The 17,101-nt window shown below is 45.0% G+C and overlaps 1 protein-coding gene across 1 annotated transcript in view; it reads left to right on the forward strand.

The window, feature by feature from the left end:
• The window catches only part of SPECC1L (sperm antigen with calponin homology and coiled-coil domains 1 like), a 142,241-nt gene that overhangs the window by 61,883 nt on the left and 63,257 nt on the right, over nt 1–17,101 (forward strand). Inside the window, exons 6-10 of the mRNA XM_062182105.1 lie at nt 737–810; nt 1,911–2,086; nt 5,939–6,102; nt 9,732–9,823; nt 16,840–16,930. Of these exons, the coding sequence (XP_062038089.1) occupies nt 737–810; nt 1,911–2,086; nt 5,939–6,102; nt 9,732–9,823; nt 16,840–16,930 (597 nt within the window). The remainder of the gene's footprint in view (nt 1–736; nt 811–1,910; nt 2,087–5,938; nt 6,103–9,731; nt 9,824–16,839; nt 16,931–17,101) is intronic.

The raw sequence follows: 17,101 nt of genomic DNA on the forward strand, positions 1-17,101 counted from the left end.
TTTTTTTTTGCTTCAGAATTAAATGAGGAAGGAAGCAATCCAGTAATTGATTTTTGTAAACTTGATCTTTTTCTTAGAAAGTAATATTGGTTGAGCAGTCTTTTTTAAAAATTTACTTTACTTATTTGAAAGGCAGAGTTAACGGAGAGAAAAAGAGAGGGAGAGCGAGCTCAGTCTTCCATCTCTTGTTCACTCCAGAAATGACTGCAACAGGACAGAAGTCTGAAACTCTTATCTGAGTCTCCCTCGTGGCAGGCAGGAACCCAGGTACTTGGGCCATCTTCTGCAGCTTTCCCAGGCCCCTGACCTTTCTTCTTTTAAAGTTTTGTACTGAGGCTGGCCTTGTGGCACAGCAGGTTAAGCCGCCAGCTGTGATACTGGCATCCCATATAAGTGCTGATTTGAGTCCTGGCTGCTCTACTTCCAATTTAGCTCCCTACTAATGCACCTGGGAAAACAGCGGAAGATGACCCAAGTACTTGGGCTCCCGCCACCCACTCAGGAGACCCAGATGGAGTTCCAGGCTCCTGGGTTTGGCCTGGCCCAGCCCCACCATTACAGCCATGTGGGATGTGAACCAACAGATGGAAGAACTCTCTGTAACTCTTTCAAATAAAAAATTATAACTAAAAAAATAATAAAAATGAAGTTTTGTATTAAAATTTAAGAATTCTTTTGGGCAGGATAACTTTTTTGGAATGTCATACTTAAGTACCACCTCTCTTGGTCTTTTCAGATACGGTTAAAAAGCTCCAGGACCAAAAACATGATATGGAAAGAGAAATCAAGACACTGCACAGGAGACTCCGGGTAGGATGCGTCTTTGCGTATCTCATCAGTACACATGGTTTTCTGCAATTTGAAGTGTTGTCATCGAGCATGTGTGGTTAGCCCTAAGCTGTGGATACAAAGACAGTGCTGACCCCATTGGATTTGGTGCTGAAAGCAAATACTGTGCTTTCAAACCAGGACTGGAGCTAGGCTTTAGGTAGAAGAATGTACAAATAATTTATGGTCAGTAATTTTAGGATGATGGATTCAGGAGACAAGTGTTGTATTTTGGAAAGTTTATTGTCTTTTGATTATAAAATATCCAAAACTAAGCTGTTTTCCTATGGGTTTGATCAGCTTGCCAACAGCAGTGCCACCATGATGCAGAGGTGAGGGGGAGAAGGCTAATCTCACAGTTCTGGTCCTGCAGAAGTTACTCTGGCTGCTTCCGTGATGTGAGAAAATCACTCTGTGGGTGAGAGAGTGCTGGGCCCAGGCGTGGCCCAGCTGTGGCCCTGGTGGAGGGGAGGCGCAGGGGAGACGTCTCCCCCCAGCCACACCCGCATCCTCCATGGCTGTGGGAAGCAGCAGACCGTGCAGTTCTTACTCTTTGTATAGCTTTGTATGTCTATATTGAGTTTCGTGTTTTTATTCTGGCTTCCTCTTCCTTTTCCTTTACTTTTGATTTTTTTTCCCTTTAGTTTTTGATGTCAGGATATTTATAGTTTTTCACTGTATGGTTCACATACCATTTATATACCTTCCTGAGCTTTTCAGAGTGACAGCTCTGTAAATTTTGGATGATGTTTATTTTTATAAGATTACTTTGAAACTTGTGTGAGGGGAGAGGCTTTACATTATTCTCAGTGACATTTATTGGGTGCTCTGAGTGTTTCTGGATGCCTCAGTAGGCAGGTCTACTAGGAAATCTTTCCCTTGTTGACAGGTTCACTCACAATAGGTGCTTTGCCTGTTATAAATAGCTAATAGTAATTCTCTGGGATTAAAAAAAATCAGTCATCCTTTTGGGCATATAGGACATTATTGCAATCTAATCATAAGTGAATTTTATTGCTTTGAAATAAATTTTTATTGCTGTCTTTTGGAAATAAAATGTTTTTGTTTTGTTTTTGATATAGGAAGAATCTGCGGAATGGCGGCAGTTTCAGGCTGACCTCCAGACTGCAGTGGTCATTGCCAATGACATTAAATCCGAAGCCCAGGAAGAGATTGGTGATCTGAAGCGCCGGCTCCACGAGGCTCAAGAGAAAAATGAGAAACTCACGAAAGAGCTGGAGGAAATCAAGTCACGCAAGTATGTTCCGAGGAGCTCGCTGTGTGCTTCTGCTGCGGTAGAGGACACTTAGGTCCAGACTGTGTGACGTGGTGTTGTGGAAAGAATGTGGGTGGTGTTTTTTTTTTCTTTCTTTTTTTTTTTTGTTTTTAAGATTTATTTTATTTATTTGAAAGGCAGAGTGACACAGAGAGAGAGGCCTTCCATGCACTGGTTCATTCCCCCAAATGGCTGCAATGGCCAGGAGCCTACAACTCCATCCAGGTCTTTCATGTGGGTGACAGGAGCCCAAGCACTTGGGTCATCTCCTGCTGCTTTGCCCCATGCATTAGCAGGGAGCTGGATCCAAAGTGAAGCAGCCAGAATTCAAATTGGCACTCTGTATGGGATGTTGGTGTCACAGGCGGTGGCTTAACCTGCTTTGCTGCAACGCTGGCCCCAAGATGTAGGGTCTGACCCTACTGAATTTGGATCTAGTGGAAGTTACTCAGCTTTTCTGGGCCTCCTTTTGTGACACCTGTAAAGTAGCACACTCTGTTACTGATCTTTCAAAGTCACTGGTCATGCTAATGATGGACAATCTTGAGGGAGCCGATGTGGACCCTGGACAGGGAATGTTGTGATCTCTCCTTTCCTCTGTCCCCACCATCCAGTCCTGCTACTTTTCTTTAGATGGTGGCCTTGTGATTAAGAATGTGGCCTCTGGAGGCAGACCGACTTGCTCCTGTCTAGCACTGCCTCTTACCAGCTGTGTGATCTGGGTGAGCAACCTGAACTTCACAAGCCTCAGTTATTCCACATTGAGCATGGAGACTGTACCACTTGCTTTACAGCGTTCCTGCAAGGATTTAATAAGATAATGCCTACAAAATGCTCAGGACAATAACCAAAGTATTCAGGTAGTATTTTTGGAAACCCAAGGAAAAAATGGAAATACAAAAAAAAAAAAAAAAAAAAGCAAGAAACAAAAGAAAAAGAAGAATGCAAAGGGAGTTTCCATCGCCTGAGGAATTTTCACTTATTTTATCTTATGCCACATGAATCTGCATGTTAGCATTTTCCCCCCGCTCACATCACTCTGATGTGAGACATGGGTGTTTTAACCATGAAGCTGCTCCTGAAAGCCTGCTCCCCCCCCCACCCCCCCACCCCTTGAAAGGTAGAGTTAGAGAACGAGAGGCAGAGAGAGATCTTGCATCTGCTGGTTTACTTCCCAAATGGCCTCAATGACTGGGACTGGGCCAGGCCAAAGCCAGGAGCCAGGAGCTTCTTCTGTTTCTGCCACGTGGGTTCAGGGCTCCAAGAACTTGGGCCATCCCCCTCTGCTTTCCCAGGTGCATTAGCAGGGAGCTGGATTGAAAGTGGAACAATGGGACTCCAACAGGCACCCATATGGGATGCTGGTGCAGCAGGCTGGGAATTAACCTGCTTTACCACAACACCGGTCCCCTGAATACTTGAAAGGGAACATTCCATTGGATCCGGGAAGCTCCTCAGCCTTTGAGACCTGTTTAAAAGAAGTTTCCCCTGGAGGTGATAGCGTCTTGTGGCACTGTGCTTCTTGAGGTCTGCAGCCTCCTGAGGTTGTCAGACTGTGTCCACAGTACTGACATGTTTGCTTGTCTCACTATGCTGACTCAGGCCCTGAGAGTGGAAGACAGACATAAATTGCTGAAGAATCGAGGCTTGGTGGCACCACGTTGCACATCTAGTCATTGACAGTCTTCACTGCCACACATTTGCATTTGAAAAGCAGTGTGGGTTTTGCTTCAAGATGTCCTTGATGAAGCAGTAAATTATTAGTTGTGCTGAGTCTCAGTCCGGGATGTGTCTGCCAATGCTGTATGTGACAAGGTGGGAAGAGCTGCGTCTGCTGCGTACCTCCACATGGGCTTGGCTTGAGGAACGCCCTGTGTGAGCCACCATTTCCCCTGGCAGTAACTGGCAGACAGCTGCATGTTCAGACTTTGGTATTTGGTGGATGCCTCTTGAGAATGATGAAGAGAGAGTGTCACTTCCTGGAGAACAGGTTACAATGTTTGTGCATTGGTAAAACTGGACTTCCCAGTGAACAGTAGGATTTTGGAAAATTCGTATCTGCAGTTGCAGGCTTGGCAGCTTCCCATGTTGAAAGAGTTGTCCGATGAGATCATTGGTGACTTTAACACATGTGATTTAAAAATATATATTATATAATGACAGGCATTTGGAAAATCTGTGTAACTCAGTGACCCAGTATTTTCCTATGACCCATGGGGGTCTTACATGGTCGTGTATGGATGAAAGATCCATTCAAGGTACAAGGTAGAGCAGTGGATTTTAATGAGCAGAATAGGAAAAGTTTGTTTACGTGGTTTCAGATTCCACAGTGCAACTTTTTTTAAAGTTTTTTTTTTTTTTTTTTAAGGAGTTATTTATTTGAGAGGCAGAGTTAAAGACAGAGAGAGGGAGGGACAGACGTCTTCCACTCTCTGGTTCACTCCCCAAATAGCAGCAATGGCTGGAGCTGGGCTGGTCCAATGCCAGGAGCCAGGAGGTTGCTCCAGGTTTTCCACATGGGTGCAGGGGCCCAAGCACTTGGGCCATCCTCTTCTGCTTTCTCAGACCATCAGCAGAGAGCTGGATTGGAAATGGAGCAGCCAGCACCCACGTGGGATGCGGGTACTACAGGTGGATGCTTAATCCACTATGCCGCAGTGCTGGCCCCACACAGTGCAACTTTTAGGTAACTACTACTTGTTGCATTTTCATGTATTTTCAGAGAACAGCCACAGTTACCTAAGGCTGTTAAAATATTTTTCCCTTTTCTGTCTACACATCCTTAAGAGACCTGCCATTTTCATATTTCAATGGATTGAATTCAGAAGAGATGAGAATCTGTTTTGGAAGCCAGATGTTAAGGAGATATTTAAAAATTTAAAGCTCTGCTTACTCTTCTTACTAATATGTTTGTTCTGGAATGTTTCATTACTAAGTCCTGGATTTACTATTTATTTATTTGAAAGGCAGAGAGAGAGGAAGAGACAGAGAGATCTTCCGTCTGCTGGTTCACTCCCCAAATGGCTGCAGCAGCCAGAGCTGGAACTGTCCAAAGCCAGGAGCCAGGAACTTCTTCCAGGTCTCCCATGTGGATGCAGGAGCCCAAGCACTTGGGCCATTCTCTGTTGCTTTCCCAGGCCATTGGCAGGCAGCTGGATCAGAAGTGGAGCAGCCGGGATCACACTGGTGCCCATATGCTGGGAATCTATTCTAGATCTCCCACATAGGTGTCCAGGACCCAATGACTTGAGCCATCACCACTTCCTCCCAGGGTCTGCATCAGCAGGAAGCTGGAGTCAGGATCTTTAGTTGGGAATCAAACTCAGGCACTCATGTCAGATATAGGCATCCTAACCACTAGGCCAAATACTTGCCCCAACTGATACAATTTTTAAAAAAAAAAGATTTATTTATTTTATTTGAAAGGCAGAACTACAGAGAGGCAGAAACAGAGAGAGAGAGGGTTCTTCCATCCACTGGTTCACTTCCAAGATGGCTACAACAGCTGGAGCTGTACCCATCTGGAGCCAGGAGCCAGGAGCTTATTCCGGGTCTCCCACATGAGTGCAGGGGTCCAAGGACTTGGGCCATCTTCTACTGCTTTCCCAAGCCACAGCAGAGAGCTGGATCGGAAATGGAGCAGCCAGGACTTGAACTGGCACCCATATGGGATGCCTACACTCCAGGCCATAGCTTTGCCCACTATGCCACAGTGCCGGCCCCTGATACAATGTTTTAGAAAGATATACCTTTTAATGTTTTTCAATTGGGAGTGGGAAATGTATATTTTCTTATCCATATGGTCAAACGTGCCAACCTTGATGTTGTTTTCAGGCAAGAGGAGGAGCGAGGCCGGGTGTACAACTATATGAATGCTGTGGAGAGAGATCTGGCAGCCCTGCGGCAGGGAATGGGGCTGAGTAGAAGGTCCTCTACTTCCTCAGAGCCAACCCCTACAGTGAAAACCCTCATCAAGTCCTTCGACAGTGCATCTCAAGGTAATTCTTTTTTTTTTTTTTTTTTTTTTTTAATTTTTGACAGGCAGAGTGGACAGTAGAGAGAGACAGAGAGAAAGGTCTTCCTTTGCCGTTGATTCACCCTCCAATGGCCGCCGCGGTAGGCGCGCTGCGGCTGGCGCACCACACTGATCCGATGGCAGGAGTCAGGTGCTTATCCTGGTCTCCCATGGGGTGCAGGGCCCAAGGACTTGGGCCATCCTCCACTGCACTCCCTGGCCACAGCAGAGAGCTGGCCTGGAAGAGGGGCAACCGGGACAGGATCGGTGCCCCGACCAGGACTAGAACCCGGTGTGCTGGTGCCGCAAGGCGGAGGATTAGCCTACTGAGCCACGGCGCCGGCCCTCAAGGTAATTCTTTACCATCGTGCTGAGGGCCTGTGGTCGTGTTTGGTTACCAACTGCGTGTTCTCTGGTCGAGCTTTGCAATCTCACTCTCTTCCTCTCATCAGCCTTCCTATGGTACATTTAAGTTGGTAGGAGGTGATTTTAAAAAGGAGATGAGTCTCTGCGGGTTCAGAAGTGTTGGGCCCAGACTTGAGACTTAATCCTGTGCACATGTACTCCCATGTCTTTAAGTATTTGGATCACCTCTAGTCCATCCCCTCCTCTGAACTTCTCAGTCCTGTTTGTACAGATGTGTGCGTGGCACTCAACACGCAGGGGCCTCCTGGACATCGTGTCCGAAACCAGCTTCTGGTTCCCCAGGACTTCTGGTTTTCTCCAGGTATAAGTGGTAATGCCTTTCTACCCAGTTAAGCCAGAAATTTAGGAATCTTCCTTAAATCCTTCTTCCTCACTCCCACATCCAGCCCATCATCAGCAAGTCCTGCTGATCCACCGTAAGCACGTATGTCTTTGCCATCTACTTCCTTCCATCTCGAGTGGCACAATCCTTAGTTCAAGCCACCATTAGTTACTAATTTCAGGAACTTCGTGTTTCATTTCAGGATAGAAACATCTTTTTGTGCCTAAAGTCCTCTACTTGCTCTATTATAGTTGAGATGAAGTTCAGATCCCCAGATGCGTAGAGTGTGAGGCTTGGCTGCCTGTCATGGCAGCTGAGTCACTGTCCCTTGTGCGCCACAGTCCAGCCACCAGGCGCATAGTGTTTTGAAACGTCGTAGAGCTCCTCATCCTCTCTGCCATCACAGGACTGCCTCGTTCCATCTGTCTCTACCTCCTGACTCCAAGAAAGGGAAGGGGACACAGTTGTTGTTGTTTAAACCGACTACTTGTAACATGTTCTACAGTTTAAATTTTCATCTAGAAATTCTTCAAACTTCATGATAGGCTATTCGAGTTTATATTTTGTCATGTTACACAAATCAGTTTTCTTTGACTTAAATCACGAGTGAATGTCACATGTACAGTCACACACACTGTTTGTGTAGACATTCTGGAGGGCAGTTAGGCATTTCTTTCTATTTAAAGTACCATATTCATGCACCCCAAAGTTCTTACACATAATGTTGGCACAAGTATATAAAGATACACACAGAGTTTTCAATATAGCAGTGTTTTAAAAAAAGTAGAAATTACTTAAAGGAGACTTTTCAATACAGCATTGTTTGAAATGGTGGAAAACTTAGAAATTGCTTAAATGTGCATTAAAAGGATTTTGAAAATTAGACTCATTAATAAGGGGCTGGTGCTGTGGTGGGTAAAGCCACTGCCTTCAGTGCCATCATCCCATTTGGGCTCTGGTTTAAGTCCCGGCTGCTCCACTTCCAATCCAGCTCTCTGCTATGGCCTGGAAAAGCAGTAAAACATGGTCCAAGTCCTTAGGCCCCTGCACCCACCTGGGATGAAGCTCCTGGCTCCTGGCTCCTGTTGGTGCAGCTCCGTCCTTTGCGGCCAATTGGGGGAGTGAACCAGCTGATGGAAGACCTCTCTCTGTCTCTCTCTCTCCCTCTCCCTCTCTCTCTCTCTCTCTCTCTCTGCCTCTCCCTGCCTCTCCTTCTCTTTCTGTGTAACTCTGACTTTCAAATAAGCAATCTTTTAAAAAATAATAAAATAATAAAACAATGACTCATTACTACAGTAGAATATCATATCATACTTGGTTGGAATTTTTATTTTAAGATTTGTTATTTATTTATTTGAAAAGCAGAGATACAGAGAGAAAGAGAAATCTGCCATCTGCTGATTTACTCCCCAAATGGCTGCATCAGCTGGGGCTGGGCCAAGCTGAAGCTCAGGGCCAGGAGCTGCATCCAGGTCTCTAGTGTGGGTGCAGGGGTCCAAGTACTTGGGCCATCTACTGCTGCTTTCCCAGGCGCATTAGCAGGGAGCTGGATCGGAAGTGGAGCAGCTAGGACTCAAACCAGCACCTATATGGAATGCCAATGTCACAGGTGGTGACTTTACCCTCTACACCACAGCACGGGCCCCTTGAATAACTATTTTAATGTAGGCTAATAACAAATGAGTGAATTTTTAAAAATTAACTGCTTTTGAACAGTTCAGAGAGGGAGACTGATATGCAGTGAATGCAAAGCAAAAAATATGTGTGGGGGAGATGAACTTTGCAGGAGGGCGTGAGGAAAGGCGAGTAGGGACTTCTTTAATCCACAGTTACTGATTGTCCACCATGATCCTCTTGTTTTGGTATGTGGATCTCATTGGTTTGTGGAGCACTTTATTTTAAAAAAACTTTTTTTAAAGATTTATTTGTTTTTATTTGAAAGAGTTAGAGAGAGGAGAGGCAGAGAGGGAGAGAGGTATTCCATCCGCTGGTTCACTCTGCAGTTGGCCGCAATGGCCGGAGACGCACTGATCCGAAGCTAAGAGCCCGGAGCCTCTTGCATGTCTCCCACATGGTACAGGAACCCCAGGACTTGGGCCATTTTCCACTGCTTTCCCAGGCCATAGCAGAGAGCTGGATCAGAAGAGGAGCAGTCAGGACTAGAACCGGCATCCACATGGGATGCTGGCAGCACAGGCCAGGGCATTAACCTGCTGTGCCACAGCACCGGCACCTGGAGCACTTTAAGTACATAATGCTAATTATTTATTTATTTTTTGAAGATTTGTTTTTGTATTTGAAAAGCAGAGTTAGAGGGAGAGACGGAGGTGTTTCCTCCACTGCTTCATGACCCAGGCGATCACAATGGCTAGGGCTGGGCTAGGCTGAAGCCAGGAGTTTTATCCGGTTCTCTCACGTGGTTGGCAGGGGTACAAGCGCTTAGGCCATCTGCTGCTGTTTTCCCAGGCACATTAGCAGGGAGCTGGATCAGAAGTGGAGCAGCCTGGACCTGTACCTGCACCCATATTGCATACAGGCATTGCAAGTGGCAGTTTAACACGGTTGCGCCATAGCGCTGGGCCAGGGCACATGATGCTAATTAAAAAGTGAAAGTGAAATGACCAGAGTAAGCAGGATTGGAGACAAGCACAGCTAATCTGGGGGAGCAAGCCGTTCACCTGGTGGGAGGAGAGCACCTGTGTGCGGTGAGTATTCAGTGGAGGTTAGAGCCTAGCCAAGACAGTTTCCAGGGGAATCGAGAACATTGGTTACTCTGGGGAAATCCTTAGGTGGCGACCAGGCAAGAAAGCCTCCACTGCACCAGGCTGTGTTGATTATTTGCTTTACTTTTTTTTTTTTAATAGTACCAAACCCTGCAGCAGCTGCAATTCCTCGAACGCCTCTGAGTCCCAGCCCTATGAAAACCCCTCCAGCAGCAGCTGTGTCCCCCATGCAGGTGAGTGCCCGGGGCCACCCAGGGAGGCCTTGGACTCTGAAAGCAGAGCCTTCTTTGAAGTCACTTACACGAGTGTCAGGTGGGTAGATGACTACCTCAAAGGGCATGTGTTTGGGGTTTGTTTTCCTAAAATGCTATGAATATCCTTAATTGAGATAAGTGATATAAGTCTAATTTGTGTTAATCTGAGAAACTCATAACATTGATAGCTAACCGCTGTTAAACACTTAATATCTGCACTACACTCTTAAGAATGCTTTTAAATGTTAACTCATTTAATCCTTACAGCAGCTGCAGTGGGTGTGAGATGCTGTTCTTAGCCTGTTGTTCACTAAGGCCTGGAAAGGTTAATTAACTTTCTAGGTAAGAAATGGTAGACCTGAGATTCGAACCTGGCACTAGAGACTGCTGTTCCCCCTGTGCTGCCCCAGGACATATCTCAGTGTGGGATGTGTGCTTCTCTGTTGGGGACTTAAGACAGCAGTGGGTTATTTTCCACATTTGTCTGTGTTGAGGCGGCAGTTCTTCACTGGCTTCCCCTGGCCTCACTCTGTAGCTGCACTCAACCTGAAGGGCTGGGGCCTGGCCTTAGCAGCATCCTGAGCCTCTGTCTCTCTGGAAAGCCTCTTTCTTTCTAGGCTTCTTATGGTGTCTCCACCTCCAGGAGGGAGGAAGTGGAAGTCAGCAAAACTTCGTGAGACCTAGGCATGGAACTAGCACAGTGTGACTTGTGTCTCATTCTTTGTTCCGAGCACTAGGGCACAGGGTCAGCTCAGGTGCAGAATGGGAGGAGGTCTGCACAAACCATGAATTCAGAGAACTGCGGCTTGTGTCGAGCACAGGGGCACCGCTGACTGTGCGCAGGTTTCCATAGCTCCTTCCTCATGGTGGAGGGTTGTTCCTCTGTGGTGCACAGGAGCTCCTTTCACTGCACCTCATCCAGCCGTCCAGCCGCTTCTGGTGTGAGTGGCCCAAAATCTAGTGTCCTGTGATATAGGATGGCCTTGGCTGCGTCTCTTCCCTGAAGTCATAGGATCCCAAGCATCATCATCATCTTCTTTTTTTTTTATGATTTATTTATTTTATTTGAAAGTTGGAGCTACAGAGAGAGAGAAAGAGAGATCTTTGATCCACTGATTCACTCCCTAAATGGCAGCAACAGCCAGCGCTGGGCTGATTGGAAGCCAGGAGCCAGGAGCTTCTTCTGGGTCTCCCATGCAAGTCCAGGGGCCCAAGGAGTTGGATCATCTTCTACTGCTTTCCCAGGCCGTAGCAGAGAGCTGGATCAGAAGTGGAACAGCCGGGAACTTGAACTGGCACCCATATGGTATGCCGGCTCTGCAGGCGGCGGCTTTGCATGATATGCCACAGTGCTGGCCCCAGCACTTTCTTCTTCAGTTGATACCTTTCTGCTGTGTTTATTTCGTCCATGTGTTTTGTGAATGAACATTTTAACTTTTTCTCAGCAAGTTTGTGATAAAAGTGTGCTCCTGCTGCATTTGTAATGTTGCAAGTCAGCAAGCTTCACATTTCCATGTATGTCCAAGATATTATATCTTTATTTAAATGGAGCAAGGGGAATTTCATATTTTTCCTACAGGTATTCAGTGTTTTTTGTGGTTTAATCCTTTTTTTTTTTTTCTGAAGATCTAAAGATATAACTAAAAGCAAAAGAAAGGTACAAAGTATAATGAACTTCAAATAAGATGTTTTCCTCTGTAATGTTTGCTGAAATTTGATGGTAAAGGCATCATTTTGTAAATCTGTGGAGATAAGAAAAGTCTCATTTCTGTAACTTGAGAAAAGCTAACAGTTACAAGCTACATTTAGTACATTATTAGTACAGTGCTTCTCAAGCCTAATTGTATATAAAAATCATGTGGAAAGTTCTAAACACATAGGTTCCCAGGCCTCATGCTAGTGAGCAGAATCTCTGGGGACTGGGGCCCAAGATGAGAGTTGTTAGTTTTTCAGAAGTCGCTGGGTGGGAATTGTGCTTCTGGTCAGGAGCAAGAACGGGGACTGCTGTCCCACACAACTAGAAGGCTGGACAAGATACAGGGGCAGCTATTTTCAGGCCTGGTACTGTAAGTAGTACCAGGGGTGATACCTGAGAGAGTGAAGAAATGAGGTGAATCCCACTGTGGCTCACGTTTTTACTGGATGGTGGTGCAGGGAGTATGAACCCACAAGGAGCAGGGAAAGGGAAACCAGCTGGATCTGAGGAGATGCAAATCAGAGTTCAAGGAGACTGAGACTGCTGGACTCTGCAGGGCAGAGCACCTGGGAAGAGGGAGCTGCACAGAGCAGAGGCGGCCCTGCGAGTCTTTGTCTGAAAGCCAGTCTGCACATGCGTAGAGTGCAGCCCCACAAGGGTGGGCAAGAACAACTTCCCAGGAATAGTCGTGGGAGCCTTTTGAGACTTCATAGATCACATAGGGTAGGGCATCATTTGTGTTCCCACCAGTCACAGTGCAGCATTCAATAAAGACCCCTAAAAGGCCATCCTTTAAATGGAACTGAATAGCCCTAGAGTAAAGGCTACTCTAGATTTGCCCTAACAGACCTTAAAAAAACAGCTTCAGTCAAACCAGAGAGGCCTATAAGTAACCGTGGCAGGCAGCCTGTACAGTGACTGTTGGGAGTCGGATCCTGGTGAGCTTTGGGTGGACTTTGTGATTTGCTTCTAGTGAATAGAAGGTGGCAGCAGTGATGGGATGTCCTTTCCAAGGTAAGGTCTCCAGGGTTCCCCTTGTTGTCTTTTATCAGCTCACGTGGGGAGAGCCAGCTGCCGTGTTGCGAGCCAGCCTGTGGAGAGGCCCACATGAGCTAGCTTAGTAGCAGATTTCTGAGCCTGATGACAACCGCGTTGCTGCCTTGGGAGAGACCTTGAGCCAGAGGCACCCCGCTAAGCTTTCTGACCTATAGAAACTATGAGATCATAAATGTTTATAGTTTTAAGCCACTAAAGTTTCAGGGTAATTTGTCGTGTAGTAAAGATAACTAATACAGTAGCTTATTTACCTGTCAGAACAAAGTGCAGTACTCTTTATAGAATTGTAGTAAATACAGAGCTCAGTGTTATAAAATGCATAATCTGGCATGCAGCACAAAATTACTACATAGTGAAGAAGCAGGAAAATGTGACCTATAACCAGGAAAAAAAAATCAGTCAATCCTGGAAAAGATAGAAGTGATGGAATTAGTATACATGAATATGCCCTGTGTGCCTAGGGGTGTGAAAGGAGACGTGCACACGAGAGAGAATGTAGTGCAAGGTGAGAAAAAGAGCCCAGGAAAATTAATCACAGAGAGGAGGGAACAGACAAACTGACTTGGGGTAAAATTCAGTGTCCTTACAAACCTGACATTTGAATCCAAGGAAAAGAGTGTCAGAAAAGAACATTTGAAGAAATAATAGCTGAAGCTAATCCAAATTTGATAGAAGTTATATACTCACAGATCCAAGAAAACTAAGGCAAGGCAAGCATACACACACACATGCACACCCTGCAGCAAGGCACTGCTAAGGCCAGCCAGATAAGAAGGATCACAGACTGCTAGGTAGAAAGTACGAAAGTCGAAAGACAGTGGAATGACATCGTTAAGTGCAGGGAAGGGGGATGGACAGCCGTCAGCTTAGAATTCTGTGTCTTCAAAAAACAGGGAGGGATTTATTAGGCAACTAAAAGCTGAGAGAATTCTTTATCTGCAGAGCCTTGGGGTTTGTGTGTGTTGGAGTAATTGGATGAAAAGTACTTGGGGCTGCTTTGTACTGTCTGCAACTTCTGTGACCTTTATTATTTATTATTCCTTTTATTTTTTAAAGATTTATTTATTTGAAAGAGAGAGAGATCTTCCATCTGCTGGTTCACTCTTTAGATGGCTGCAATGGCCATGACTGGACCAGGCTGGAGCCAGGAGCCAAGAGCTTCTTGTGGATCTCTCATGTGCATGGCAGGGGCCTAAGCACTTCGGCCATCTTCTGCTGTTTTCCCAGGCCATTAGCAGGGAGCTGGATTGGAAGTGAAGCAGCCGAGACTCAAGTGGAACCTATATGGAATGCCAGCATCACAGGCAGCAACTTAACTTGTTATTCCACAACAATGGCCCCTCCATAATGATTTTAAAATCAAAGGTTACATAAAGAAAACTCGAGGCTCATATGGTTTGTTTGTGAGTTCAGTTAAACTTTTGTGGGAGAAATAATTCATGTCTTTCAGAAAACAGACGAGAAAGATTTCCCAGTTCAATTTATAGAGCCAGCTTTATCTAAAGGCAAAACAAGACAAAGAATTACAAAAACAAAACAAAACTAATCAATATCCCTGATGAATATAGATATAAATCTAATGTTTTAGCAGATTGGGTTCAGCACAGTATAACAGTGTAAGTCTGCCCTTACTAAGAACCATACGTACCTGAGAAGAAAAGGTAAAATTTACTTCCAACAGAATGAATAAAGAAAAACCTGTGACTCTTAGTTTTTGCAGAAAAATGAAATTTCACACCCATTCTGAGTAAAAAATGCTTCAGCAAACTAGGAAGCTTGAAAAACTTTGAAAAACATCCAGGAAAATGGGGTCTATGGAAAGTCTCCAGTTAACATCATAGCCAATGGAGAGACCGAGTGCTTCCTTTTTTTTTTTTTTTTAAGATATTATTTATTTTAGGCAGAGTTACTGACAAAGGGAGAGACAGAAAGGTCTTCCATCTGCTGGTTCACTCCCCAGTGGCTGGAGTTGGGCCAATCAAGCTAGGAACCAGAAGATTCTTCAGGGTCTCCTGTATGGGTGCAGGGACCCAAGCACTTAGGCCATCCTCCACTGCCTTCTCAGTCCATCAGCAGAGAGTTGGATTGGAAGATGAGCAGCCGGGACATGAGCTGGCACCCATATGGGATGCCGGCACTGCAGGCTGAGGCTTAGCCTACTACATCACAGGGCCCTTGAGTGCTTTCTTACTAGGACCGCACCAAGGCAAGGATGCCCATGCTCACTGCTTTTGTCGAACATTTTGCTTGATCTCCTCTGTACAAGAAGGCCAAGGAGAGAAAAGTCAGCAAACAGATGGGAAATGGAGAAGTAAAACTGTCATCTTTTGCAGATGACATGATCGGTTACTTAAAAATCCCAAGGAATCCTCAGAAAAGCTTCTTGAGGTGAGCAGTGTTGCAGGATTCAAGGTCACCACTTGACAGCCACCTAGACTTCCATATTCTAGCACGGACAGTTGGCTGCTGAAGTACTTAGCAGTAATTTAATGAAATGTGTGCTACACCTGTAGATTGAAAGCTGTGAACTATTCCTGAGAGAAATTAAGTAGTGAATGAGAAGAGTCGCTGTGCTTAGGGTATAGAAGAGCCAGCATTATTAATATCTTGCAGTTCTCCTTCTCATTAATCTTCATGTTCTGCACAGTCCCAGTTAAGATCCCAGTGCTTTTTGGGGTAGCAGTTAACAAGACAATTTAAAATTTATATGGAAACCTGCAAAAGACCCTGAATATTCAAAGCATCTAAGATGGTAAAAAAGAACAAATTTCAAGAACTTGCACTGCCCAATTGGTTTGACACAGTTCAGTGTAGACAGTGGAATAGATACTGAGTCCAGAAATAGGCCAAGTGATTTTACCAAAAGTGCCAAGGGAATGATGAGGCACGTGGATGAGGCACAGTGTTCTGCAAGAGATCTGAAACAGCTCCATGTTCGTATGGGATAACCTCAGCCTCGTGGCATATGCAGAGGTTGAGGCTGACCAAACCTGTAAAATGTCCACATGAGGACACCAGGAAAACCATTGTGACCTCTGTCTGAGACTGCAAAGACAGTTACCTAGGATACACACGAAAAGCATGAACCATGGAAGCAAATGGAAAAATTGGGCCACAAAATGTAAAACTTCTTTGAAAGACATGAAGAAAATGAAAGGCAAAACTTCAGACTTGAGAGAGTAAATTTATAACACATTTATCTAATAAAAGACTTGCATTCAGTAAAGACAAACAGCCCATTAGCAATGGGCAAAAGATTGGGGAAAAGAGCAAAGCTTCTCAAGGGAAGATAAACAAATGGCTTCCTGCCTGTGAGAAGATACACATCGTAATTGATCATCAGAGAAGCAGAAATTAAACCTGCGCTGGTATTCTGCTCCACAATCCGCAGAGTGGCCAGAATTAAAACACTAACAATATCAAGTGTAGGAAGGATGTGGAGGAGCTGTACCTCACACGTTTCTGCTGGGAATATGAAATGAGTAATTAGAAGGTGCCTAGGTTAAAAAACTGGAGGAGTTGGGAGAGGGTGGTATTGTGGCACAGGAGGTTAGGCTGCCGCCTGCAATGCCAGCATCACATATCCAAACACTGGTTTGAGTTATGGTTGTTCTACTTCTGATCCAGCTCCCTGCTGATCCACCCAGGGAAGACAGGCCTCCTGTACGGGTGGCAGGGACCCAAGCCTTCTTCTGCTGCCTCCCAGGATGTGCATTAGCAAGAAGTTGGAAGTGAAGTAGTCAGGACTTGAAGCCTCACCCTTTTAAGAATTATCTTTAAGCAGAGTAATGAAATTGTACTCAGAATACCATTGTTTATCAGGGGTCATTGAGGCAGTTTTGGGGTTGGGGAAAATGGCTGTGATTGTAAAAGAGTGGTAGGAGGGATCTCGTGGTTAATGGAAATGGTCTGTATCTTGTTTGCATCAGTGTCTGTGACCTGATTGTGATGGTCTAGTATAGATTTACCAGACAGTGCTGCTGGGTGTGTGATCTCTTTGTGATCTTTACTACAGCTTCATGTGAATGGATCTGTAATTACCTCATAATGTTCAGTTTTTAAAAAAAGTACATTTATCACATTCTGTGTGTATGTATGTATATGTGTTACAAGGTTACTGTAGCAGTGGAAGGAATTATCTATATTTATAACTAAATATTTACTCTCTAGCATTTACTCTCTTTTCTGAGTCTCAGCACTAGATTTAGCGTAACTTTGATACTGTTTTTTTTAATGATTTCAGAGACATTCCATCAGTGGACCAATCTCAGCATCCAAACCCCTGACAGCCCTTTCAGATAAGAGACCAAACTATGGGGAGATCCCTGTTCAAGGTACAGCTCATATATCAGTGTTCCACATTTGTGGTTAGTTGTTGGATTATTCTGACTTTTTTGGCTAACTAAATTATTATTCTCTTTGCTGTTGACATCACTTCAACCAATATGATGTGTATCACAATTGTCATCTTTTCATTCCTGTGACAGACTACCTGAGGCAGGCTA

The sequence above is a fragment of the Lepus europaeus genome, chromosome 23 (genome assembly GCF_033115175.1).
Source record: "Lepus europaeus isolate LE1 chromosome 23, mLepTim1.pri, whole genome shotgun sequence".
Lineage (NCBI taxonomy): Eukaryota > Metazoa > Chordata > Mammalia > Lagomorpha > Leporidae > Lepus > Lepus europaeus.